The sequence below is a fragment of the Phyllobates terribilis genome, unplaced genomic scaffold (genome assembly GCF_046119375.1).
Source record: "Phyllobates terribilis strain yellow unplaced genomic scaffold, ASM4611937v1 Scaffold_2__4_contigs__length_985480577, whole genome shotgun sequence".
In the NCBI taxonomy this organism is placed as follows: domain Eukaryota; kingdom Metazoa; phylum Chordata; class Amphibia; order Anura; family Dendrobatidae; genus Phyllobates; species Phyllobates terribilis.
Genome location: NW_027362762.1, coordinates 389,475,025 through 389,500,749, shown reverse-complemented (window position 1 = coordinate 389,500,749; position 25,725 = coordinate 389,475,025). Strand labels below are relative to the sequence as shown.

At 45.6% G+C, this 25,725-nt stretch overlaps 1 protein-coding gene across 3 annotated transcripts in view; it reads left to right on the top strand.

Moving 5' to 3' along the window:
* Positions 1 to 25,725, top strand: part of CFAP97D2 (CFAP97 domain containing 2) — a 99,073-nt gene that overhangs the window by 25,071 nt on the left and 48,277 nt on the right. Inside the window, exon 1 of one of the 3 annotated variants that reach the window (XM_073664844.1) lies at positions 2,774 to 2,976. The exons of 1 other annotated variant lie outside the window; for it this stretch is intronic. In XM_073664844.1, the coding sequence (XP_073520945.1) occupies positions 2,884 to 2,976 (93 nt within the window). In that variant the 5' untranslated portion in view covers positions 2,774 to 2,883. Of the gene's footprint in view, positions 1 to 2,773; positions 2,977 to 24,480; positions 24,620 to 25,725 lie in introns of those variants that run through there. One more of the 3 variants, XM_073664843.1, reaches the window with a different exon arrangement.

Sequence of the window (25,725 nt, the reverse complement as noted above, 5' to 3'; positions counted from 1 at the left end):
ATGGTTGGTGCATGGCGCAACATCTTTAAGGCTATAAAAAGTTAGGGATCCACTGAGAGGGTCACAATGATGAGGCAACGGGCTTCATACAGTCTGATCAGAATGTTAAACTAAGAACCTCATATTCAGATTTGTAAATTTTTGCTGAGCGGCATTAGATTAACATGAGATTTTTGGATGTGCGGCCCATGTCTTTTTTTTCTACCGTCAAGCAGACCACTCTTTAAGTACTTTTGTCATTTGGGCATAAAAGTATTTACATCGATGTATACTCAGTGGAATTAAAGAAAAAAATACATTGGCTCTGTAACATCCTGTAAATGTAGCTCAGCAGCACCACTTACTGTTTGTTTAAGAAATTGTTTCTATTGATGTTTCATGTCCAGTACTTGATGCAACAACGTTGTTGCATTCTGGATATGTTCACATGTAGCAGATCTGCGGCAGATTCTCCATCCAGATTTGAGAATGGAAAATCTACAGTTTATCATACTAGCACCGAGGTGTTGCATATGGTTTTCACAAATTTTATTCACATGCTGAGTAAAAAAAAAGTTTTGTAAAAATAAAACATGGTACTAATTTGAAATCTGCAGTCAGTTCTTTCTGCTGATGTTTTACTGAGAATTTAACCCTCTGCATCTAGCTATATACTTACACTATTTTTCTCATGCAAATAATATTAGATTCTAAGGTATAAGAATATGACATGTAAAAGGCAGAGTCACCATGTGTTTTAGTAACTGTATTTTACCACTTGTTTGTGCGCAATGCTTATTATTTGGAAGAGCAGTGTAGGATACGTTGGTACAGTCTTCCAGATAAAGATGTGTCGCTAGGTCCTAATTGTGTGTGCTTGCTTTCTTGTGAGCTTGACTTGTACATCTGTACAAAGTAAATCACTAGGGCATGCTATAACTATTTGATCAGTTGGGATCCAGCTTCTGAGAACCCCTCCATTCTTTTTCTCCTTCATTCTCATGTTTTAGCAAAGTGCCAACTCTTTTAAATATTATGTGCACCTTTGGAAACAATTTGTCATGGGGATACTGCGACAGAGAGGAGCCAGAAGATTGTGGCGCCTGGTTTCACGAACTCTTACACTGATTAGAACTTCTTCACCCTCTTATTAAACAGTGTCGATGTTTTCTTTGCTGGCAGTGCAAGGGTTAATCAGTTCAGTTGATCTCCTGGAGTTCTCCATCCTGGATTGTCTCAGCTGTTCAGTGTTGGCCACTCCCCTCTGCTATATATGCTCACCACTTGGTCTTGGGAATTGTCAATGATAGTTCTTACTGCCTGGTTTGGAGTTGGAGGTGAAGTTCAGTGTTTGGACTTGGTGGTTGGAGAGTTGTTTTGGAGATTTCTGCGTGGAGTTTGTTTGTGTGTTCATCCTCATCCTCTCCTATTTGGTTTCACCTTCTTATGCCTCCCCTGTGTTCCACTTTGTTGTTTGGTGAGTGTATTTTGTATAATAGTAGTTTTCATTTATCTCTGTCTGTCTTCCCTTGTCTGTCTGGTTAGTGTTATCCTATACACTTCGGCCTCACACCTCTCTGGGTGGGGGAGGGAACTGATAAGGGTTAAGGTAGGAGCATAGCAAGGGACGTGAAACCGGCGTCTCCACCTTCAGGAGTAATCCAGGGGACAGGGATAGACTACGGCGCCCCTAGATTGAGGGATTGAGTAGGTGCCCATTGTCCCTAGTCGCTATGTGACACAATTTTTTACTTTAGTCCCAATACATCTAAGACTGTGTTCAGATACATGGTAGGTGATCCATTGGGTTGTCTGCCATTTTTGTATGGAAAACAAAAGTAAAACACAAAGGTTTGCTTCCTACTACCATCATTGGATAGAAGAGCTGGTCATACATAAATTAAGGCTACATTCACTCTTGTGTTTAGACAATCTATTAGTCTGTTCAGTTTTTGGGTGTAAATAATGACATCACATTGGGTGACCAATAAATGAAGCACCAGGACCAGCAGCTGATAGTCACAGTAGTTCCACTTGGGACAGTAGCTGACCCTTCTTATACTGAGGGGGGAGTGGAAAGAGAGTGTCATGCTATGTGATGTCACTGATGATGTCATTGGTCCTACATAGCAAATACCAGCAGGGTACTATGTCTTAAGGCATTATCACAGGTAGGGATGCTAGCCTATAAATTGATGAGTGACAGGGAATCCCCAAGCATTAGGCATGGTGCAGCCCATTCATCGCTCCACGGCAGGGGATTACTCAGTTGTTTGATACAAATGAAGTTAGACGCACATAGGTCTACAGAGAATCCTTTACAGGAAAAAAAAAACGTGATGTTTAAAGAATGTAATGTTGCATGCTGTGATTTAGGGATTCTTATACGCTTGATGCGCCTATGAGCGCAATAGCGGAAATATGCAAAATGTTTGGTCATACTGAACATATTGGACGTAAATGGACAGGAAGTACATGGCTGTGTGTACTGCGGTAATGACATCTTGAAAGCAGGACTAATATATTATATACAGTGTATATATAAAAGGAAATTAAAAATATCTTTTGAAAAAACTCAGCTATGTGCTGTTTACATGTATACTCCTTGTGCTTTTGTCTGGTTGCATTCTTCAGACTGGCAGGATCCTTCACCTCTGACAGTATATAATCAGGGCTTATGGTGCAGCATTGTGTTATGATATATTCAGGTTTTGTTTGCTGGTATACAGCCACAATGTTTGGACGTCTACCACTAGCTATGCACTTTTCTCCTTAACACCAATGTCATGACAACCACCACATGATCTGCCTCAAACACACCGTAGTCTCCACAATATTCCTCCGTAGCCTCGGATCCTTAGTCATTAGGTGGCTTGCCGCCCTGTGGGGTGATACACGATCAGGATGCACAGAGCTTACCAACCCATATTACCATGTGGTAATAAATACCTGCAACAGAAATGGGACAAAACCTATTACGATGAGCACAAAAGAAAGGTATGAATGAAAAATAGTGATTAGTAAAATAGGTGTGCAATAATCAGTCTTAGTATTTTTATACAGGGGTCGATATACCATTGGTGCAACCTGTGCCGCCACACAGGAGCCCAAAAGGTAAGGGGGCCACTTCCACCTCCAAAACAGGTGGAATTGTGCATTATGATGAGCTATTGGACTGAAAAGTGTCCATATACTGTTCTTGCACAGGGGCCCTTTTCTGTCTGTGTCTGCAGTGTTATATGTATGTGTGTGTGTGTGTGTGTGTGTGTGTGTGTATATATATATATATATATATATATATATATATATATATATATATATTACTTAAAGAAGAGAACCTGTAGCTGGCAATTTCCTTAAGACTGCACACTGAGGTCTACATAGTCAAATTTGCCAACTCTCAATCATATTTTTTGTAGTATTAATAAATTAACTATTACTATTGTGCATAGGAATACAACTAATATGGATCAGCAGAATGTTATAGAATCTATGAAGTAAATCATCCATAGTCTAAGATGCCTTTAAATGCATTATTTCAGATCTACGTTTGCTGAAGTATTTTGGGATGCAGATTATCCCAGTGGTAAGTGACAGGATTGTATTGATCACCAGAAATCACTTGTCCATATATTCCAGTCCAGTCCCATAAAGACACCAGGTTTTACAAGTTCTGATAGGGTTTATCAACATTTCTAAACCAAGTGCCAACTACTCACACAAAGTACTTAAAAGTACTCCAAGACCCCGATCCTGCACTGTGTTGCACGCATGGATAGTGCGCGCACCCCCTAGAGACATGGCATTCAACTGTGTACTTGAACGCAACCAATTCTTCTAATTCTCTGTTCTAGAAGTGATCAGGGATAGAAAATTAAAATGAGATGAATGGAATTTGATATCACAGTATTATGGGTTGTTAAGATATTAATTGGTTGAAGTCTAAAAGCGGAGACCAAGGGAATTAGATTAATAACTCTGGACGTCAGCTTTGCTACACTGGTATGAAAAATTCTCTGTGGGAGGAAAGCCACCGAGTACAATCCGTAACTTAACCCCTTACTTCAGTGCGGTGAATGGATGCACTCATCCCTGATGATAACTCATTGCTTTCTTGTGCAGAACATATTCTGTGCTTTTGTCTGCTCAAGTTCAAGTGGATTTCAATGATTTGCTACTTAAGTGTTTCATTGATATGTTGCCAGGTTTTATTAGTTACTGTAAAAGAGCAAACATGAATCAAATAACCAGCAATAGCTTGTTTGATCTTTCCCACATGCTAAAGCTCTTATTAAAAGAAACAAATGAAATAATATGGGTCCATGGAAAATTTTCTAGTATAATTACATCCAGTGAGAGGTCTGGACTTGAATAATTTGGCAACCAAGGAATAGGTCAGATGAGAAGGCCTAGCAACACTGGAGTACTACTTATGGCATCCAAGCCTTAAACGTATTTTAAGATATAAATCGTTTGTCGCTTTCTGATTCGAACAGATTGTATGAGAATAGAAAGAAGGGTATGCTTCTTTTCCCAGAATCAGCACTTTCGCACTTTCTGGAAATATAAAGCAACTGGTTTCAAATAGCCACACAAACACCATCCAATATTCCAATATTCCCAATGGCTTGAGAACTGTTCTGACATGTAGATGGCTACAGATTACAATTGGCCCTCCATCTCTCCAAGGAGATTTACAATAAGTTTTTCCTCTAAATGCTGTCTATTAACATAGTTCTCTATTTTAAACAGATGTTTCCAAAACTGAACTTCTTCCTCTGCTAACCTACCTAAACCTGATATTTCCATTTCTGTGTGTGTTACTACCATAAATCCCATGCAGTACACTCCCTATTTTGGGGGTATATTATTTAATATTTCTTTAATCCCTATATCCAGTCACTCACATGCTCTTCTCCCCTACATTGTATTTCCAGAATCTGCCCTTCTGTAATCATTGAAACTGCAAGAAATGATTTAAGCCCGATTCATCAAGACCGATATGAACATTGCTGATCTTGATGAGGGGGCTTGTTGAAGTCAATCTCTCCTGATTCATTAAAAGGAATCTGTCACCCCCTGGCACTTATCTGACCTCTAATATGGGCATACAGGTCATAGAAATGTGAATCTGTACTTACCTGTATGCCTCATATCAGAGGTCTTGTTGCTGTGAAATGCCTTTTTATTCCTACAAGTTTCTGTCCCGGGCCCAGTGTGAATTATAATGTTTCCCCTTTCCCCTGCATGTCACAGTGCCCTGTGACGTGCAGCTACGGCGGCCAAATCCCAAGCCTGCGCACTTCGCTCATTACAGAAGGCGCACTTCTTCCTCCTGTCTTTGATCATAGTACTGCAGGGATCTTGTGCGCAGGTGAATCATTGTGACTTCCCAGCGCCTGCGCACAAGATCCCTGCAGTACTATGACTGCATAGTACATAGTACACCTGCACCTTCTGTAAAAAGTGAAGTGCGCAGGCGCGGGATTTGGCTGCCGCAACTCCACATCACAGGGCACTGTAACGTGCAGGGGAAGGGGAAACATTATAATTCACATAGGAGGTGGAGATTTCTTGGAAATATGTAGGAATAAAAAGACATTTCACAGCAACAAGACCTCTAATATGGGGCATACAGGTATGAATAGACTTACATTTATATCACCTGTATGTCCATAATAGGCTATGTTCACACGTCATGTTTTTTTTCTGCTGCAAATCTGCAGAAAAACCTGATCTCTTGCCAAGAGGTTGTTCAGGATTTTTCTTGCTTTTTTGCTAGTTTTTTTTGCTTGTTTTTAGTGCGGTTTTTTTCAGCGTTTTTTTCACTGTGCTTTTGTCTCTTTTATGCATGTACATAAGGTTCAGTGAAAAAAAAAAATCTCGTTCTGACATAACAGTGTGGGAGGTGAATTGTTAAGGAATAGTTTACCTAAGACACCGGCAGTGCATTGAGTTTGTATGACACTATTTACTTTCACACTATGGTCTGCCATTCAGCTACACAGGCATTGTTCAATTTCACACCTCCCTGGGCCACAGGTATTGTTCAATCTCACATGTAGCTCAGCTAATGTTTACACTGTACACATCACTAATTTAATTAAACTCTCCTAATACAAACTACAGTACCATCTCAGTGACCAAGACAAGATGGTAAAATCACAAAAATAAATGTTTCACATACTGTTGTACTTGCTTATTTTCACTAAAAATGCAGCAAAACCTGATAGCTATGTTCACACTAGGTGTTTTTTCAGCATTTTTCACTACCCATTACTTTTAATGGGTGAAAAACACTGAAAAAACGCTGAAAGAAGTGACATGCTCTATTTTGCAAAAAAACAGACAAAACATAAAATCCTGATTAAAAAAACAAACAAGATGTGTGCATGAAATTTCTGGAATCTCATAGACTTTGCTGGTACTGTAAAATGCAGTTGCAAATTTGCATTAAAAAAAAGCTGAAAAAAACAAGACATGTGAACATAGCGTTAGAGGTCAGATAAGTCCCAGGGGATGACAGATTTCCTTTAAGAGGCACAAGCGTCTTTATGAATCCAGCACATATGCAAAGTGACATGCACCTTCGTGCATCTGACCACAAATCTTACCCCAACCAGAGACGGGAATAAGTTTTCTGGGGTATGGCATGCGACAGCTTGTCCTGAATTAGATGAGCTGTGGTGTTAGGCCTCCATTTTCGCCCTCATCCCATATCAGCTCTGCCCACTTTGGCGGAGCTGGTTGAAACTGGCGTGAAAATGTCAAAGGTCACTACATTTTTGCGACTTGTCAAAGTGTTTTACGTGAGATTTCTGGCAAAAATAATTTGAAGAGTCAGGGCCTTAGTATCACTCTGATTCATTCTTGTCTTCATTACTACAACTCATTACTAATCAGTCTTCCTCTCACTAAACTCTTCTATGCAATTTATCGTGAATGCAGCAGCCAGGCTTCCTGTCCAGCCACTACTCAGATGCCTCCACCTAGTACCAGTCATTGCACTGGTTGTCCGATAGGATACAATTAAACTTTTCACGCTCTCTCACAAAGCTCTCCACAGTTCTGCTCTACCCTATGTCTCCACCCTCATCTCTGCTAATCCAAGAATAAGCTCGGACTCTTGTCTCCAAGAGCTGCACCAGCTCTTTGGAATGAACTGACCTAGATAATGAGGGTAATTCCACAATTTTAAGTGTTCCCTTAAAACACATCTTTTAAAGACATATCACATCACTTCACTAATCTAACTTCTCAGATTTCCTTCTTATATTTTTTCTCATAATATGATCTGTTCTTTCATCTGTTTCCCCCACACTCCATGCACTCAGTAGCACTTACTATCTGCACATACACAGATACATACTTATTTCTGGACCATATAATACAAACACTTTTACTTTTTTTGTTAGCCCCATTTATTTATAGATGGTAAGCTCTTGTGAACAGAGATCTCACTCCTGTTTGTATTAGTGGTTGTGTGATATTATTTGTGCATATGCCCACTGAATAGAGAAATGCTGCAGAATATGTTGGCGCTATATTAATAAAAAATATTATAATTATAAATATTCCAAATATTCTAGAGATGGGCTAATGTGGCACTGATATTTGACAATTGACCAGCCTCAGGCAGAAGTGTTGCTGCCTATATACTATCCTATATTTGAGGAAAGTATAGACCACCATAAACAGGAAACTCTGATTTCTGATCATTGACCTTCTAATGACCTTTATACACAGCATATGTCACATTAAGCACTATATACTGCATGTCAAGGCTGCTGTCTGTTATGGTGGCTCACTAACAACCATCTACTATGAATATACTAAGAGAACCAAATAAATGCTGTACACCCTCTGCCGTTATCAGTCCCAACTGCAGAATCTGCCTTGTCCTGTTCAATAATTATAACTTTGTCCTAAAAATAGAATTTTAAATTTGCTAGAAATATCTCATTAGTGTATCCTCACCTCCAACTATGTAGTATATAGACCATTCTTTATTTGGGGAACTGCAATTTTTCAGGAACTGTAGCATTGCTGCTTGCAAAAGGGAGATCATGGTTATTTCTTGTACAGAAAAAGTTAGAAAGTGTTCTATTATACAGCACTTAAAGGAGTTCTCCTGGACTTTAACATTGATGGCCTATCTTTATGAAAGGTCATCAATATCTGATCGGTGTAACGCGCGTGGAGGGCTATCCTGAGCAACCTACACACAACCACCAACATGTCCACAGGTAATTGACTTTCACATTATACAGTGGTGGCCAAAAGTATTGGCACCCCTGCAATTCTGTCAGATAATACTCAGTTTCTTCCTGAAAATGATTGCAATCACAAATTCTTTGGTATTATTCTCTTCATTTACTTTGTCTTCAATGAAAAAACACAAAAAGAATTGTCCTAAAGCCAAATTGGATACAATTCCACACCAAACCTAAAAAAGGGGGTGGACAAAAGTATTGGCACTGTTTGAAAAATCATGTGATGCTTCTCTAATTCGTGTAATTAACGGCACTAACTAAATCACACTTGCAGCCAGGTAACATGGATTAAAGTTGACTCAACCTCTGTCCTGTGTCCTTGTGTGTACCACATTGAGCATGGAGAAAAGAAAGAAGACCAAAGAACTGACTGAGGACTTGAGAAACCAAATTGTGAGGAAGCATGAGCAATCTCAAGGCTACAAGTCCATCTCCAAAGACCTGAATGTTCCTGTGTCTTCCGTGCGCAGTGTCATCAAGAAGTTTAAAGCCCATGGCACTGTGGCTAACCTCCCTAGATGTGGACGGAAAAGAAAAATTGCCGAGCGATTTCAACGCAAGATTGTGCGTATGGTGGATAAAGAACCTCGACTAACATCCAAACAAGTTCAAGCTGCCCTGCAGTCCGAGGGTACAACAGTGTCAACCCGTACTATCCGTCGGCGTCTGAATGAAAAGGGACTGTATGGTAGGATACCCAGGAAGACCCCACTTCTTACCCCGAGACATAAAAAAGCCAGGCTGGAGTTTGCCAAAACTTACCTGAGAAAGCCTAAAATGTTTTGGAAGAATGTTCTCTGGTCAGATGAGACAAAAGTAGAGCTTTTTGGGAAAAAGCATCAACATAGAGTGCACAGGAAAAAAAAAAGAGGCATTCAAAGAAAATAACACGGTCCCTACAGTCAAACATGGCGGAGGTTCCCTGATGTTTTGGGGTTGCTTTGCTGCCTCTGGCACTGGACTGCTTGACCGTGTGCATGGCATTATGAAGTCTGAAGACTACCAACAAATTTTGCAGCATAATGTAGGGCCCAGTGTGAGAAAGCTGGGTCTCCCTCAGAGGTCAGGAGTCTTCCTGCAGGACAATGACCCAAAACACACTTCCAAAAGCACTATAAAATGGTTTGAGAGAAAGCACTGGAGACTTCTAAGGTGGCCAGCAATGAGTCCAGACCTGAATCCCATAGAACACCTGTGGAGAGATCTCAAAATGGCAGTTTGGAGAAGGCACCCTTCAAATATCAGGGACCTGGAGCAGTTTGCCAAAGAAGAATGGTCTACAATTCCAGCAGTAAGAAAGTTGACGCGCCCCTGGGCCTGTGTCGCGCTGCGCTGCGCATGCGGGAGCTTACCCGGAGCCGGATCTGTGGAGGGTTGTAGTCTCGTGGCGGTGACCCGGTCCGTGCCCAGGGAGTCAAACTAGACGGCAGTCCATTAGTAGTAAATGGTTGATGACTACGCCACCCGTTGAGTGCAGCCAGGGGGCTGCTGCTGCAGGGCAGACCGCTGAGGCCGATGGTGGGATTGTGCAGCGTGATAGTATAACCCCCAACGGGAGGGGTATGGCCTCAGGGCAGCCGACGTGGATGATGGGGGTAGCAGGAACCACTCAGAGACGGTACGGTGTAGTTCAGGGTCTTTACTGGTAACAACAAAAGACCCTCCCGGAGTACTTGCTAGCGGATGGGGCCTGGTCAGTCCTTGAGCAGATGGGATCTCCCCCGGCCAGGCGTAGTTGTAGGCCTCCCAAACTGACTGTACTCTTCTGGCTACCTTGCTAGGAGCTGATGTAAGTAGCCCACGTCCCTGAGTGTACCGTGTGGTGCTCACCCGTATGGCCGGTGACTCGGGGCCTTCTAATGGCTTCCGCTCCACGATGGCGGTGCTGGTCCCACGCGTGTGACCGTGCCTTCGGGCTTCTGGGCCAGAGGACCTGAAATCCCCTGCCTGACGGATTCTGCTGCTGGGCAGGAATTAGTCCCCACAGCCTCGGACTCCGGGTCCGGTAAAAAGTCTTCTTAGTCAGGGCGAACTCTGCAGCTGCCAGCCCCTGACTCCTTGTAACTGCTGTTTCTTCCTATGCTGTCTCTACTTCTTCTCTTCTTCTACTCACTCACCCTGCCTCAGCCCCAGGTTTATATAGGGGAAGTTCTTCCCCTCCCAAGACTGGGCAGGAGGTGTGGCATGCACAGGATCCCTGACTAAAGGACCTCCCACCTGCTCTCAGACATAACATTACGTTACTGTGGCAACCAGACCCCTGGGGTGTCACATTCCCCCCTAGTAAAATTTAGTACTCCGGGACTAAACACATTTAGAAAACATAACAAGGCAAAACATTAATAATACAATAAGAAAACACATAAAGATGGTTACGGCGTGTCCGCAACCGGGTGCAGTCTCTGAAGAAAGCAAGGTGTCCATTTCACCAACACAGGGAGACGTAACCAGGTAGGGGTCTGTTCTACCCCGAGTCCTTGACAGTCTTTAGTCCATCCTGGGTTACGCTCCAACTATATACAAGGATTCCCGGTAAATCCACCAAGGATTCCTAAAAACAACTAGAAATACAAAATTACACACAAGCAACTATAGACAGGTAAACATTATAAAATAACTTAAACATTTAGATCCTCCAACGTGCGGGTAACTGGCCTCTAGTGGCCCTAGTGGACCTACGGAGCTGACTGTCTGGCCCTGAACTACAGGGTGTAGGAGCTGTCAAGGGTAAACTGGGCAGCTGTCTACCGGCTCTTTGTCTCACTAGGGGTACGGCAGGCTCACTATAAGCAGAGGGTTGATTCTCCTGTTCTACTTGTGTGGAGTCTTCTGCCTCCTGGACCGGCTGTTCTTCCAGCTCTACCCGTTGCTCCGTAGGTTCTTGGGATGATGGTTGGAGGAAGGTGAGTACGGGTACCACAACTGCACCATTGACTTGAGTCCAAGACCGAGGGAAGTCCCCGAGCACGGTACTAACCATATCTTCCCTTTCTCCCACGGGTCGATGGTCTTCTTGTTCCTCTTCAGGGTTCCTCAGTTGTTCGGGACACTTCTTCAGGTGGTCCCGGGATACAATGGCTGTGGTTTCCCCTCCGTCTTTACTGATGGTACAGACCTTCGGGTTCTCGTGGCTTGAGGGCAGTACGGTGTACGGGTCCTTCTCCCACTGGTCATCCAACTTGTGGAGCCGTCTTTTCCTCTTCAAGACCTGCTCTCCGGGTACCAGGGGAACAGCGGGAGCATACTGGTTGTAAGTCTTCTCTTGTCTTTCCCTAGCCTGACAGAGACTTCGCTCCACGCTCTCCTGTACTCTCCGGTACTGCTGCTGCCTCTCTGTGTCCCAGTCTGTTTCTGGTGAAGTGTCCTCAGGTGTCAGGACTCCCATTTCCAGGTCAACAGGTAACTTACCAGGTCTTGCCCTCATTAGGTAAGCCGGGGTACAGTTGGTGGAACCTACCGGGATGTGGTTGTATAGGTCCACCAAATCGGGCAACTTTTCAGGCCACAGACTGCGTTCTTCCAGGGGCAACGTTTTTAGAAGATCCATTACCACCTGGTTCATTTTTTCACAAAGTCCATTAGTCTGCGGATGGTAGGGTGTCGTCCTTATCTTCCGGCAGCCATACAGATTGCAGAATTCCTGAAAGACCTCCGCTTCAAAGGCAGGTCCCTGGTCCGTCAGCACTTGGTCCGGGTACCCGTGTGGACGGCAGAAGTGCTGCTGGAAGGCTCTAGCTGCTGTTTGAGCCGTTAAGTCCTTGACGGGGACGACAACCAAGAACCGGGAGTAATGATCCACGATGGTTAACACGTAGACGTAGCCACTTCTGCTTGGGGTCAGTTTTACATGATCCAAGGCTACCAGTTCCAACGGTTGCCGGGTGACGATGGACTGCAGGGGAGTCTTCTGGCTGGCTCGGTCCTTCCTTCTCAGGTTGCACGGGCCACAATCTCTGCACCACTTCTCGATGGTTCCCCTCATGCCTACCCAGTGGAACCGCTCGCGCAGCAGGAACTCCAGCTTTTTCCACCCGAAGTGTCCAGCTCCGTCGTGGTATGCCTCCATCACCATGGCTGCGTCTCTTCGGGGCACCACTACTTGCCAGAGTAGTTCATGCGTCCGGGAGTTAACCATTCTGCGGCACAACTTCCCTTTGTAAAGGAACAGTCGACTCTTCTCTGCCCACAGTTGTTTGGCTTCCTCCGGAGCGTCTGGTTCAAGGCGAGCCTCCGGCCGAGTCAGCATCTCCTTCACCAGCCGGACGGCAGGGTCGCTGTCTTGCGTTTCCGCCCAGTTGTAGTGGGGTAAGGGGTTCAACGTAGCAGCCTGCTTACTCCTTACCCGGTGGGAATACTGAATAGTCCCATGACGGTGGAACGCAGGGAGTTCAACTTCTTCCAGTCCCTCCGGATCTTCTCCTCCGTCCGGCAGGTTGGGCATCCTGGACAGGGCGTCCGCGTTGGTATTGGAGCGTCCTGCCCGGTATTTAATTGTGAACTCGTAGTTGGACAGACGGGCCATCCACCTCTGCTCCAGGGCACCGAGTCTTGCCGTGTCCAGGTGTGTCAGCGGGTTGTTATCCGTGTACACGGTGAACCGGGAAGAAGCGAGGTAATGCTTAAAGCGCTCAGTGATTGCCCATACTACGGCCAGGAACTCTAACTTAAATGAGCTGTAATTCTCGGGGTTCCTTTCGGTGGGTCGCAGTTTTCGGCTGGCGTAGGCGATTACTCGTTCCTTCCCCTGCTGGATCTGGGACAGTACGGCTCCTAGCCCGATGTTACTGGCGTCGGTGTAGAGGATAAAGGGCTGGCTATAATCCGGGTACGCCAGGATTTCGTCCCCCGTGAGGGCCATCTTCAGCTGGCGGAAGGACTCTTCTTCCAGCTCTTCCCATTTGAAGGGCGGCTTCTGGTTCTTGGCCTTCCGGGACTGGCCTATCAGGAGGTCCTGCATAGGTGCTGCCTTTTTGGTGAAACCGGGAATAAACCTTCGGTAGTAGCCTACCAACCCGAGGAACTGCCGCACTTCCTTTACGCTGGAGGGGCTTGGCCATCCCTTAATTGCGGTGATCTTATCGGGGTCGGGAGCCACTCCGTCAGCGCTCACCACGTGTCCCAGGTATTGCACCTTTGGTTTCAGGAGGTGACACTTGGAGGGTTTCACCTTTAGGCCGTAACTCGCCAGAGCTTCGAACACCTCCGCCAGGTGTTTCAGGTGGTCCTCATAAGTTTTGGAGTATACGATGACATCGTCCAGGTACAACAGGACCGTCTCGAAGTTTCTGTGGCCCAGACAGCACTCCATTAATCGTTGGAAGGTTCCTGGGGCGTTGCAGAGTCCGAACGGCATGCAGGTGAACTCGCTAAGTCCCATCGGGGTGGTGAATGCGGTCTTCTCCCGGTCCGCCTCTGCTACAGGAACCTGCCAGTACCCGCTAGTGAGATCCAAGGTAGAGAAGAAGTTAGCAGATCTTAAAGCAGCCAATGACTCCTCTATCCTTGGTAAGGGGTACGCATCCTTGTGTGTGATACGGTTGATTTTCCGGTAATCTACACACATCCTCATGGTGTTGTCTTTCTTTTTGACTAAAATTAGTGGGGCTGCCCAGGGGCTACAGCTATCCCGGATTACCCCAGCCTCCTTCATGTCTCTAAGCATCCCCTTGGCGTGTTGGTAATGTGCAGGGGGTACGGGTCGATACCTCTCTTTTATGGGAGGATGATCTCCCGTGGGGATGCGGTGTTCTACCCCCTTGACTCGCCCGAAGTCTAACGGGTGTTTACTAAACACTCTCTCATACTCTTGAACCACCCGATAGACTCCTTGTTTCTGATGTGAGGGAGTGGAGTCAGTACCCAGATGTAGTTGCTGACACCAGTCCTCCATGTCTTTCTTAGAGCCGTTACCTTCCTCCGGGTGAGATGGAGGCAAGGGTTCCACAGATTGTATAGAATTTTGATTAGTGATATATAATTTGGCTAGCGTGGCATACCGGGGCAGGTACACTTCCCTCTCCCCGATATTTATTATGCGAACGGGCACCCTCCCATGGCGTACATTGACGACCCCCCGTGCTGTCAAAATGGTGGGCCTACTGTCTGAGTAAACTGGTTCTACCATTGCCTGGTAATCTCTACCTCTCAGACCAATAGCTGCCCGGCACCAAATCATCATTTCACTTTTTGGGGGCATGGCAATAGGAAAAGGGTCACACATTCTTACGCTACCAATCTCACCGCCGGAGAGTTCCACTTGTTGCCGTTGCATCAGTGCCCGGATCTCTTTCTGGAGCACCCGCTGCTCGCCGGAGCTGGCATTCTTGGCAACCTGCTGTAAAAGGAAAATCACCTCTGCAAGACAATTTTCAATTACATTAGTTCCTAGAGTTATTTTTGGGTGACTCTCATGTTTATCAATATCTACAATGATCAGTCCCTGTGCGGCCAGTTCGACTCTACCAATTTTGAGGGTCACCTCTTTAAATCCGATCTGTGGCACGGGCTGGCCATTGCTGGCGATGATACTCAAGTCGTCGTCAGGGTAGCGGGTAATATCCGAGTCATTCCAGTACTGCTTGAAGAGCACGTACGGGATGGTGGTGACCTGTGACCCGGTATCCAGTAGGGCACTCATGGGAATGCCATCCAGTACCACAGGCAAGACTGGACGTCCTCCCACATATCTGTCGCGCCAGTTCGATGGGCCTGGTGATCTTTTTCCTGGGGGTTGGCCCTCTACCCCAGGTTGTGCCCGTTTAAAGAACAGTACCTTGCCATATGTCCGGGTTGATTGCAGCGGCGGCAGATGGGTCGTCCGTCCTCACTGTATCGGTCACTGGGTCTTCCTCTGGCCGGTGGGGTCCTCCTTGGTCGACGCCACGGGATGTCCTCCGGTCCGGATGCCAGCTGGATCTTCCCTGGGGTGGAAACCTGTAAAGACTGCACAGTTCGGGTTAGCGCAGCAACGCTCTTAGCTAGCTCTTGGACCTGATGGTGTAGGTCTGGAGCCGGGTCATTGTCCAAAGCCTGCGCATCAGCTCCCACAGGCCCTGCTGACAAGGGCGCCGCCTCCTGGTAGTAAGTGGTAGTGGGGCGTCTGTGGGTCACAACGCCACCTGGTGCCGGTTCTCGGAGCACCCGGATGGCTCTGTCCTTGAACTGTGCAAAGTCCAGATGGGGATCCTGTAAGGCCATTGCCCGCAACTGGGTTCGGTGGGCATTGCAATATAAACCCTCTATAAATTGTTCAGTCAACAGCCTGTCCTCGTTTCCCACCCCATCAGGGTCGGTCTGCTTTATGGCCCTCAGGGCCTCTTGTAGGTTTAGTGCATAGTCCCTTATACTCTCATGCGCTCGCTGCTTGCACCCGTAGAATCTAAGCTTAATCTCGGCTGAGGTGCGGGTATCAAAGGTGTCCTTCAGCCGGGTTAGTATCCCTGTGACAGTCTTCCTCCCAGGTGGCCAGGATTTTACTTCCCTTTTGGCTGCCCCGGTTAGTTGGGCCACCAGGATGCTCACTTTTTGCTCTTCTGTGAGGGGGTACACCTGGAAGAGGCTATCCAGCTTTTCTCTAAAGTCATGCAGGGTATGTGACTCCCCTGAGTACTGGGGTAGCCAAGCTGCTCCCGGGATATAGGGCATGGTGAAGGGCATAACTGCAGCAGCGGTAGCGCTGGCGGGGGTTGAGGCAGTGAAGCTCTCCTCCGTATCTGACATCTTCCTCCCCCCTAGTGGACCGTGGCCTACCTTGCGATGATCCTCTTCCGTAGGCCGCGGCTCCGCAGTGGATCGTCAGGGTTGAGGACCTTCCGTCGCGCTCCTGTGACGTCGGCGTCTGCTGGGCTCCTTCCAGGACCTTACGCAACGTCCGGACGTGAGGCGGGGCTTCAGTTCTCGCGCGCTTTAGGAGTCTACGCCCCTCTTCTTCCCGCGCGGCGTCCTCAAGATGGCGTCCAATGGCGGGAAAACTCCACGGATGGCGGGAAGAAGGTCGAAGATGGCGCCGGATGGCGGGAAAACTTCGCGGATGGCGGGAAGAAGGTAGAAGATGGCGCCGGATGGCGGGAAACCTTCACCACTGGTAAGTTTGAACAGTCTTTGCTTTTCAGGCACGCAGTACCCGGTGGTTGCGGGCACGAAATCCTGCCGACTACGCCAAAGTTGACGCGCCCCTGGGCCTGTGTCGCGCTGCGCTGCGCATGCGGGAGCTTACCCGGAGCCGGATCTGTGGAGGGTTGTAGTCTCGTGGCGGTGACCCGGTCCGTGCCCAGGGAGTCAAACTAGACGGCAGTCCATTAGTAGTAAATGGTTGATGACTACGCCACCCGTTGAGTGCAGCCAGGGGGCTGCTGCTGCAGGGCAGACCGCTGAGGCCGATGGTGGGATTGTGCAGCGTGATAGTATAACCCCCAACGGGAGGGGTATGGCCTCAGGGCAGCCGACGTGGATGATGGGGGTAGCAGGAACCACTCAGAGACGGTACGGTGTAGTTCAGGGTCTTTACTGGTAACAACAAAAGACCCTCCCGGAGTACTTGCTAGCGGATGGGGCCTGGTCAGTCCTTGAGCAGATGGGATCTCCCCCGGCCAGGCGTAGTTGTAGGCCTCCCAAACTGACTGTACTCTTCTGGCTACCTTGCTAGGAGCTGATGTAAGTAGCCCACGTCCCTGAGTGTACCGTGTGGTGCTCACCCGTATGGCCGGTGACTCGGGGCCTTCTAATGGCTTCCGCTCCACGATGGCGGTGCTGGTCCCACGCGTGTGACCGTGCCTTCGGGCTTCTGGGCCAGAGGACCTGAAATCCCCTGCCTGACGGATTCTGCTGCTGGGTAGGAGTTAGTCCCCACAGCCTCGGACTCCGGGTCCGGTAAAAAGTCTTCTTAGTCAGGGCGAACTCTGCAGCTGCCAGCCCCTGACTCCTTGTAACTGCTGTTTCTTCCTATGCTGTCTCTACTTCTTCTCTTCTTCTACTCACTCACCCTGCCTCAGCCCCAGGTTTATATAGGGGAAGTTCTTCCCCTCCCAAGACTGGGCAGGAGGTGTGGCATGCACAGGATCCCTGACTAAAGGACCTCCCACCTGCTCTCAGACATAACATTACGTTACTGTGGCAACCAGACCCCTGGGGTGTCACAAACTCATTGATGGTTACCGGAAGCGGTTGTTCGCAGTTATTTTGGCTAAAGGTTGTGCAACCAAGTATTAGGCTGAGGGTGCGAATACTTTTGTCTGGCCCATTTTTGGAGTTTTGTGTGAAATGATCAATGATTTGATTTTTGCTTCATTCTCTTTTGTGTTTTTTTCTTGCAAGCAAATTAAATGAAGATAATAATACCAAAGAATTTGTGATTGCAATCATTTTCAGGAAGAAACTGAGTATTATCTGACAGAATTGCAGGGGTGCCAATACTTTTGGCCACCACTGTATATACGCTATCCTTTATGCAACGGGTGGCAATGCTTTTGTTTGTCCACATTATCTAATAGATTTATTCTATAGTAGCAGTATTTAACTGAGATGTCACAGTAGCAACATTCAACTGAGTGACCAGGCATGCACTGTACTTCTATAGTCACATATATTAGGGTATATTAGTTAGTTGGGTGTGCTTTTTCCAATTTGGGGCAGGTCGGTGAGGCATAAATGTAGTGTAGCTGGGCTCAGGGTCTCTGCATATAGTTTATGCTATGCCATGTCTCCATTATATGTATACATTGTATATTGTTCAATTAATTTTAAATTATGAAATAAACTGTATGTTTTATATATTACTTGGATCTATTGCTCCTTCATTATCTTTTTAGGTTGATATTATATATATGTATGAAGGGATCATCTCAATAGTTTGAGGTTGCTGTCGGTTCTATATCAATATCTCATCGGTGTGCCTGCGACACTCTGCATTCCCCCCCCGATCAGCTGTTCGTCGACACCAGGAACAGTTGACACCGTAAGGAATTCATAGAGAAAGTATATTAGAAAATGATGTAGCTTAGATTTCATCAGTTATTGATTATTTTCACGAAATATAAATTATTGGGAAAGACTATATAGTTGGGCTGTTATTTGCCCTTGTCTATGGCCAGCTTTTAGTTGGAGGACCAAGTATCTCCATACTACTTTCTTCAGTTCACTAATACTGTAATACAAATAAACTTTGTTGTTAGGCCCCAATGATGCATAATAAAAGATTATTGTAGGTTGGTACAAATTAAAATCAAGGCTCAAGTTATAAATTTTGTAATATTTGTAATCACTGGTTTTACATTGGCCATTGCTGTAGTCGATCAGTGGTGGCCAGTCTTTTCTACTGAGTTTGCAAGCACTGCACTGTAGGGATCACTGTAGCACACTGTTAGCTCCTGATCTGGCCAGCTTCTCTGCCACTGTTCTTCAATTCTGCCAAATAGCATTAGAGAGGGCATGGGTCGGGCCACTGGTGCAACGATGGTCTGAACAGTCATCAATTAGGAGAGCACCACCCCTCAGCAAGCAGAAGTCAGAAGGTTTGGGAGTGGTGCACTCCTGAAGAATGAAGATGATAACAACCTTGAAATCCTATTATTCAAATTATTCTAGGTTGCATTTATCAAAGAGTCTAATGCCTTTTGTGGGAGACGTTACTAACACTGATTGATGGATGGCTGCCCCGAGGAAAATCTCCTAGACAATAGATACTACAGAGTAACACATGGTGGCCATGTCCTGCAGCTCTGGTTTGTCATTTCCAAATCTCTCTATGACAAGTCTAACTGGCCATCAATGGTGTTGTGTTTCTGAAATGAGCAGTACACTAGCTCCTTGGAAACTATATACAAAATACACCAAAGAGCTCAGTTTCAAAGCAATCCATAAATTCTGAAAACACACAATTCAGATGATCTGTTAAGAATGTACAAAGAGATTACAAAGTCAGGCTAATGCAATTTCATTATGTAATGTATCATGTCTAATTTTCCATGTCTAGTTGTAGAAAAAAAATAAGATAAAGGTCCACTTTTATTTTTCATGAGTTTTTCTGTGTGTAAGTCCAGTTATTTGCCTTCTAGTGTAAACAATTTACTATTAGATTTTAGCAGAGGATCGAATTTGAGTCAAATTTCCTGAAATTTACGGTTTCACACAAATTTGAACACTTTGAGTTTTGATTTGCGGTTCGCAAAACAAAAAAACACGACCAGCACCATTTCCCACACTGCTGAAGCACCAGAGAGCAGGCTAATGCCTTTTTGCCTGGCTGTGTGGGCTTTGTCATAATGCCCTGCAGCTATGACAACTAACGGATCATACCTTGCATAGTGGTGGTCAGTACCTGGGCCTTCACAGATCAGCAGTTCCCAGTGGAGCACGGTTTGTACAGCAGAGTAGTTTTAAATCTCCAGAGTCACTGGGTAAGTCTCTCCTGTATAGTGTAAGCTCTTATGGTCAGAATTGTCCTCTCTCTCCCTCTCTGTCTTGTAAAGTATAAGGTCTTATGGTCATCAGGGTCCTCTCTCTTTTTCAGAGGGTAAGCTCTTATCATCAGCAGGGTCCTCTGTCTCCTATAAAGTATAAGCTCTTATTGTCAGCTGGGTCCTCTCTCTCCAGTAGAGTGTAAGCTCTTATCGTCAGCAGGATCCTCTCTCTCTCTCTAGCTTTACAGTATTGACATTCGCACAGATTTATTCGCCACAAGTCGAATTTTGGGGGAAAATTTGGCGGACCGGCAAAATTGAATTTCAAAAGATCCACTCATCTCCATTTACTGTACATTCTCAGACACTTTTCTGTTTTAAAACCACTAAGATCGGCCACTGTTCAGGAACTTGGGCTGTTAACTGTGTTGGAAAATACAGTGTACACTAACCAGAATCAATTTACTGCCATTCATAAGTCTTCATACACGACCGAGATTGTTTATAATGTTGTATAACATGCTTATATGAAATACAGGTAAATTGCATATCTTCATCGTGCAGTTTTTTCTTAATGGATAAATCATGGTTTCTATTTCATAGACTAAATGGAAAAAAACAAAATCTTTCCACACAAAAAAACACAGGCAATTATCATGCTAATCATGCTTCAGCCATCACCCCCTGTTGAACACCATTAAAAAGTGTTGGCTTGGATTAGTGAGCTGGCAGGAAAGACTGCTTGGTATTCTGATTGGTATGCTGTTATTGTGCTCTGTTGCTGTCCTGAACAAACCCTTGTATTTTGTCAATTTTTTTTCATATGATTTGAATGATTTTTTTTGTACTTAGCATGAAATAAACAGAACTCTGTGCACTTTTACATTTTGTAAAAATTATTTTATTGATTTGTATAGAAAATGGATTGTTGAAAGATAAAGAAAAAGATTATACTAAAATCTTATATCCATTTGTGAAGGATCCCCACCCGCCTGACGTCGCTATTACCCCCTGTCCGCACAGGTCCAGGAAGGTACTGGGATTGAGAAAAGGCGGCCCACTCAGTCATTGATATGGCACCACACTCGCTCACACCCCTGGCAGGATGAGAGGCCCCATTTCACTGACCCCAGTGAAACAGAACCTTATTAACCCAGTAGAGCCGCCACCAGTTCCTATTCGCTATAAGCCCCGGTCCGTTAATGGGAATCCTATAGGGCTAGAGACCAGCCCCGGTAGCATGAGAATTAACCAAACAACAGACATGTGGATTCATGGATCGAGATAAAAGAGCAGCCCTAGGTTAAAATATATATTTTATCGCCTTAAGGGCACACTAGACAATACACTATATACACAAAGGTTATACATATATAATGGTCACAGATGCAAACGCAATAGTAGTGGTACAAAAATTTGCAGATATTAAGAGTCAGTTACCAGTCAGGTGGAAGGCCTGGTTTGCGGGGGTGGGCTGCCACATGGGAGGTGTTTGGTTCCCTCTGTTGCGTGACTTCTCCCACACAATATGTCATTGCGACCTCCGAGAGAAAAAGCACTAGGCCCTGCTGCACACAAGGATTTAACTTCTCAGTTTCACTCCCCTACTGCCCCCTTGGCTGGCCCTAAATTCCCACCCCATGTCTCTAGCAGCTAGGATCTCCAGAACCTAAGATGTGTCATAACTCTTTAATGGACAGTCCTAGGTCAACAGTTCTGGTGCCATTGGATCCAGCCGGGCCCCTGCTATGCATGGAGACTAAACACAGCGGTACTATGGATTTCTGAAAACTGGGCTATGTATCTCCCTATCCCTATGTGCTAGAGTGGGTCAAGACCCAGGCGGACATGCATCATGTCCTGGGGATCTCGGAAATCTATTTGATGTATGGCTAGGCATTATAGCATTTCCATAACTCGATATGAAATTCCTATCTGTCTAATTAAAGGAAAATCACATGGTTTTGGACCACATGGCAATCAAGTCTTTTGATCTGAGTTGAGCTGGCTTGAGGTGTGATATTTGTCACTCAGTCTCTTGACCCCCCATCCCTGCTGCTGCTAGCTGGTCTGCTACAACTGCACACTGAAGGGGGGTTTATAATTCCATAGTAGGATACAATGATTGACATGGAATTATATCTTAAATATTCTCCACACCATCATTGGTTGATAACCAATACTCAGAGGTGGAATTCAAAATTTTAACAACAGGTTCACTCCTTCACATTCAGGATTCCTGTAGTTTAGAGCATCAGAGAAAATTATTCTTACCTAATAATCCTGAAGTATATATAATACTGTGCAAAAGTTTTAGGCAAAGGTGGAAAAATGCTGCAAAGTAAGAATGCTTTCACAAATGGAAGTGGCAATATTTTAGTTTTACCAATTAACAAAATACAACGTAAATGAATAAAAGATAAATCTAAATCAAATCAATATTTGGTATGACCATCCTTTGTCTTTAAAACAGCATCAATTCTACTAGGTACAATTATACACAGCATTTGAAGGAACTCAGCAGGGAGGTTGTTCCAAAGATCTTAGAGAACTAACCACAGATCTTCTGTGGATGCCGGCTTGCGCAAATCCTTCTGTGTCTTCATGTAATCCCAGACAGACTTGATCATATTGAGATTAGGGCTCTGTAGGACAATATCACCACTTCTGGCACTCATTGTTCTTCGTTACTCTGTAGATAGTTTTTAATGACATTGGCTGTATGTATGGAGTCTTGTCCTGCAGTATAAATTTGGAGCCTATCAGATGGCTCACTGATGGTACTACATGATGGATAAGTATCAGCCTGCATTTCTCAGCATTGAAGACAACATTAATCCTGACCAAATGCCCAACTCCATTTGCCCTAAATGCATCCCAAACTTGTAAAGAACTTCTGGAATGCTAAAATGCTGTCTGCAGTGACTCATTATTGCACTGCGCTCCAGCCCTTCGGCAAACAAATTGTCTTGTATTACAGCCAAATATTTGACATTTTGACTCCTCAGTCCAGAGCACCTTCTGCCATTTTTCTGCACCCCAGTTCCTTTGTTTTCATACATAGTTGAGTTGCTTGGCCTTGTTTATATGGCAAGGATATGACCTTTTTTCCACAATTTTTCCTTTAAGACCACTTCTCTAACATATTAGTGTAGATGGGTTCCATTTCTTGCTGCCAGTTCTGAGTTGGTGACACTGCTGGACATCTTTGATTTCGAAGGAAAGTAATCATTATATGTCTTTTATCCGCTGTGCTGTTTTTTTTTGTCGAACTCAGCCTCTATGGTCCTTAACGTTGCCAATATCTTGGAGATTCTTCAATAGAGCTTGAACATCACATCTTGAAACCCCAATCTGCTTTGAAATCTTCGCTTCAAAGAAATCTTTATGATGCAGTAAAAGGGCTTTGTTGAACTCCCAAACCCTTCTTCTCCCTAGATGGAACTAGCCAGATCCTACCACTGGTAATATGGCTGCAGCTGTCAGGGGAGATACCATGTAGCTTTTCATTTTAGCTAGCCATACCACGGCAGATTTGGCATGCAATGTTTCTGCAAAAGGCAGGTAACAATCATGTTTGGTGTGTTATGATAGCTAAAAATTTAAAGTAGTGGACAACCCCTTCTTTAAATAAATGTTTCGCCCCAATAAAATAAAACCTATACTCACCTCTTGTGCCGCCGCCTTTACAGCCATGTCAGCACTCTCGGTCCCAAGGCTCCAGTGCGGTTGTTGTGACACGTGACCCCGGCGCCCAATAAGCGCTGGTGTGTCACCCCAGGCCTGGATGCCACAAATATTAAAGGCTGTGTCTGAGAGCAGGAGGGAGGTTCCCTGGTCAGGGACAATTAGCATACAGCACCTCCTGTCCCAGGCCAGTAGGGGGAGCTGGCTGCCCCTATAAAAGCTGGTACTGGGGGCAGGGTTAGAGAGAACTGGACGACCTAGCTCAGGACTGAGACTAGTCCCAGAGAAGGAGGGACAGTTCAGCTGTAGCCAAGGAGTCCGTGAGGCAGAGGAGAAGCTGCAAACCAGGGACAGAGGCAACGAGAGCCGGTCCTGGCTGAGAGAACTACACTACCGGACATTGGGGTCCGAGGCTGTCAGGGTTGTAAGCCCAGCAGCAGAGAACCAACCCGCAATGGATTTCAGGTCCCTTGGCCTAAGAAGCCTGGAGGCTCCGCCACACAGAGGGACCAGTACAGCACGGAGAGGCAAAAGGTACCTAAGGCCTGAGTCACAAGCCATACAGGCGAAGTACACGGCCAGCTCAGGGATGTGGGCTATTACACCACGAAAAGGGAGATAGTCAGCAAGGGCAGAGAGAGAACAGTAGGCCTTGACGCTCACCCTGACCAGTGGGGCTCGCCCGAATGCTCTCAGACACCCAGGCCCATTCTTACCCAGTACTCCTGTTGGGTCAGTAGTAAACCTACAATAAAGACCCTGGACTGTTTGAAGCGGACTCTGAACTCTATCACCCCCAGCATTCACATACGCTGCCCTGAGGCTACACTCTTCCCGTGGGGAGTTATCCAACCCCTGTGCTGCACACCAACATCAGCCTCAGCGGTCTGCCTTGCAGCGGTGGTCATCCTTGACCGCAATCCACGTGTGGCGTAGTCGGACATTCATAACTCTACAAATAGACTGCCACAGCATTTGGTCTGACCACCCTGAGCCACGGAATCGGGTTGCCACTACTACCCCCATCATCGCATAGAAGCCCGGTTCCGGGTACCCCATGGCCCAGGGGGCGAGTCACTGACGTCACTGTCTCCGCCTTCGGACAAATCAAACATGAAGAGGAAGTCCTGACTGCAGCTGCTCTCTGACTTCCTCTTCATGTTCCATTCAACAGGAGGTAGAAACAGTGACGCCAGCATTGATTCGGCATTGGAGTCACAACAACAGAACTGGAGCCCCGGGACCACGAGTGCTGACACAGCGGGAACGGCGCCAGCACAAGAGGTGAGCATAGGCTTTATTATTTTATCGGGGCCAAGCGTGGAAGCATGGGGGATGACAAGGAGTTGTCCAAGTAGTGGACAACTTCTTTAACATAAGATTGATGGTTAAAGAATTAATGTTTACTGGGGATTTTCTTGTAATTATTTATGAGATAATATAAATATAAACAGTAATATAAAGTAGGTCAAATTCCTATAGGAGCTTACAGTCTTCTCTGCAAGGCAGCCAGCGCATGTGAATACACACTAAGTTGCTTAACAACACTACAACTCTAAACAAATGTATTCGTATGTGCAAATATAGCACAGTAGCAAGTTAAGTATTGTGTAACATACAATTTTCACTAAACAAATGAGCAACAGGGATTATAGTTTGTTTGGTTACTTAAAGCATAAAATTAAAATGTTAACAGGTACACTGAGCAGAACAGCTTATATAAAGCTGTGAAAGGATCACTGTATACCAAAAACAGTGGGAGCAGATAATGCTCAGTGTTATTTGAGATTAAATTTATGGAAAGCATAAAATATTGATTATCTATATTCAGAATAGGTCACCAATATGAGATTGATAGGGGTCTGACACCTGGCATCCCACCGATCAGCTATTATCACCATCAGCGTCTGATGTAAACAGAGGTTCCCAACCTTTCTGAAATGGAGAGACACATTCAGCTATGAGAGAGAGTCACGAGCCACATCCAGCTCCTGCCCCCTCACAGTAGTGACACCCAGAGCCCCCTATTACCGGTATAATGACAGTCAAAGCTTTTCCACTGAAATCACACCAAGGCAGTATGCCAAGCTTCAGGGTTTCCTATCTTACACCATTCAGATCTGCTCTTCTGTGCAGGGCTACATACAAGTCACCATTTAGATATTTACTCTTAATAGCTGTTTGCTACACCTGGTGCTAATGTATCAAGCTGGCAGACAGCCGCGAGCCACACATCACGGACCCCCGATCCACATGTGGCTCTCAAGCTACAGGTTGGGGAACCCTGATGTAAACACTGCATGGAGCTAAACCATACAGCTCCATTAAATGTGTAGTGACTTCTGCCAGATACTGCAGATCAGCTTCTATTTAGGAGAATAGGAGCTGAT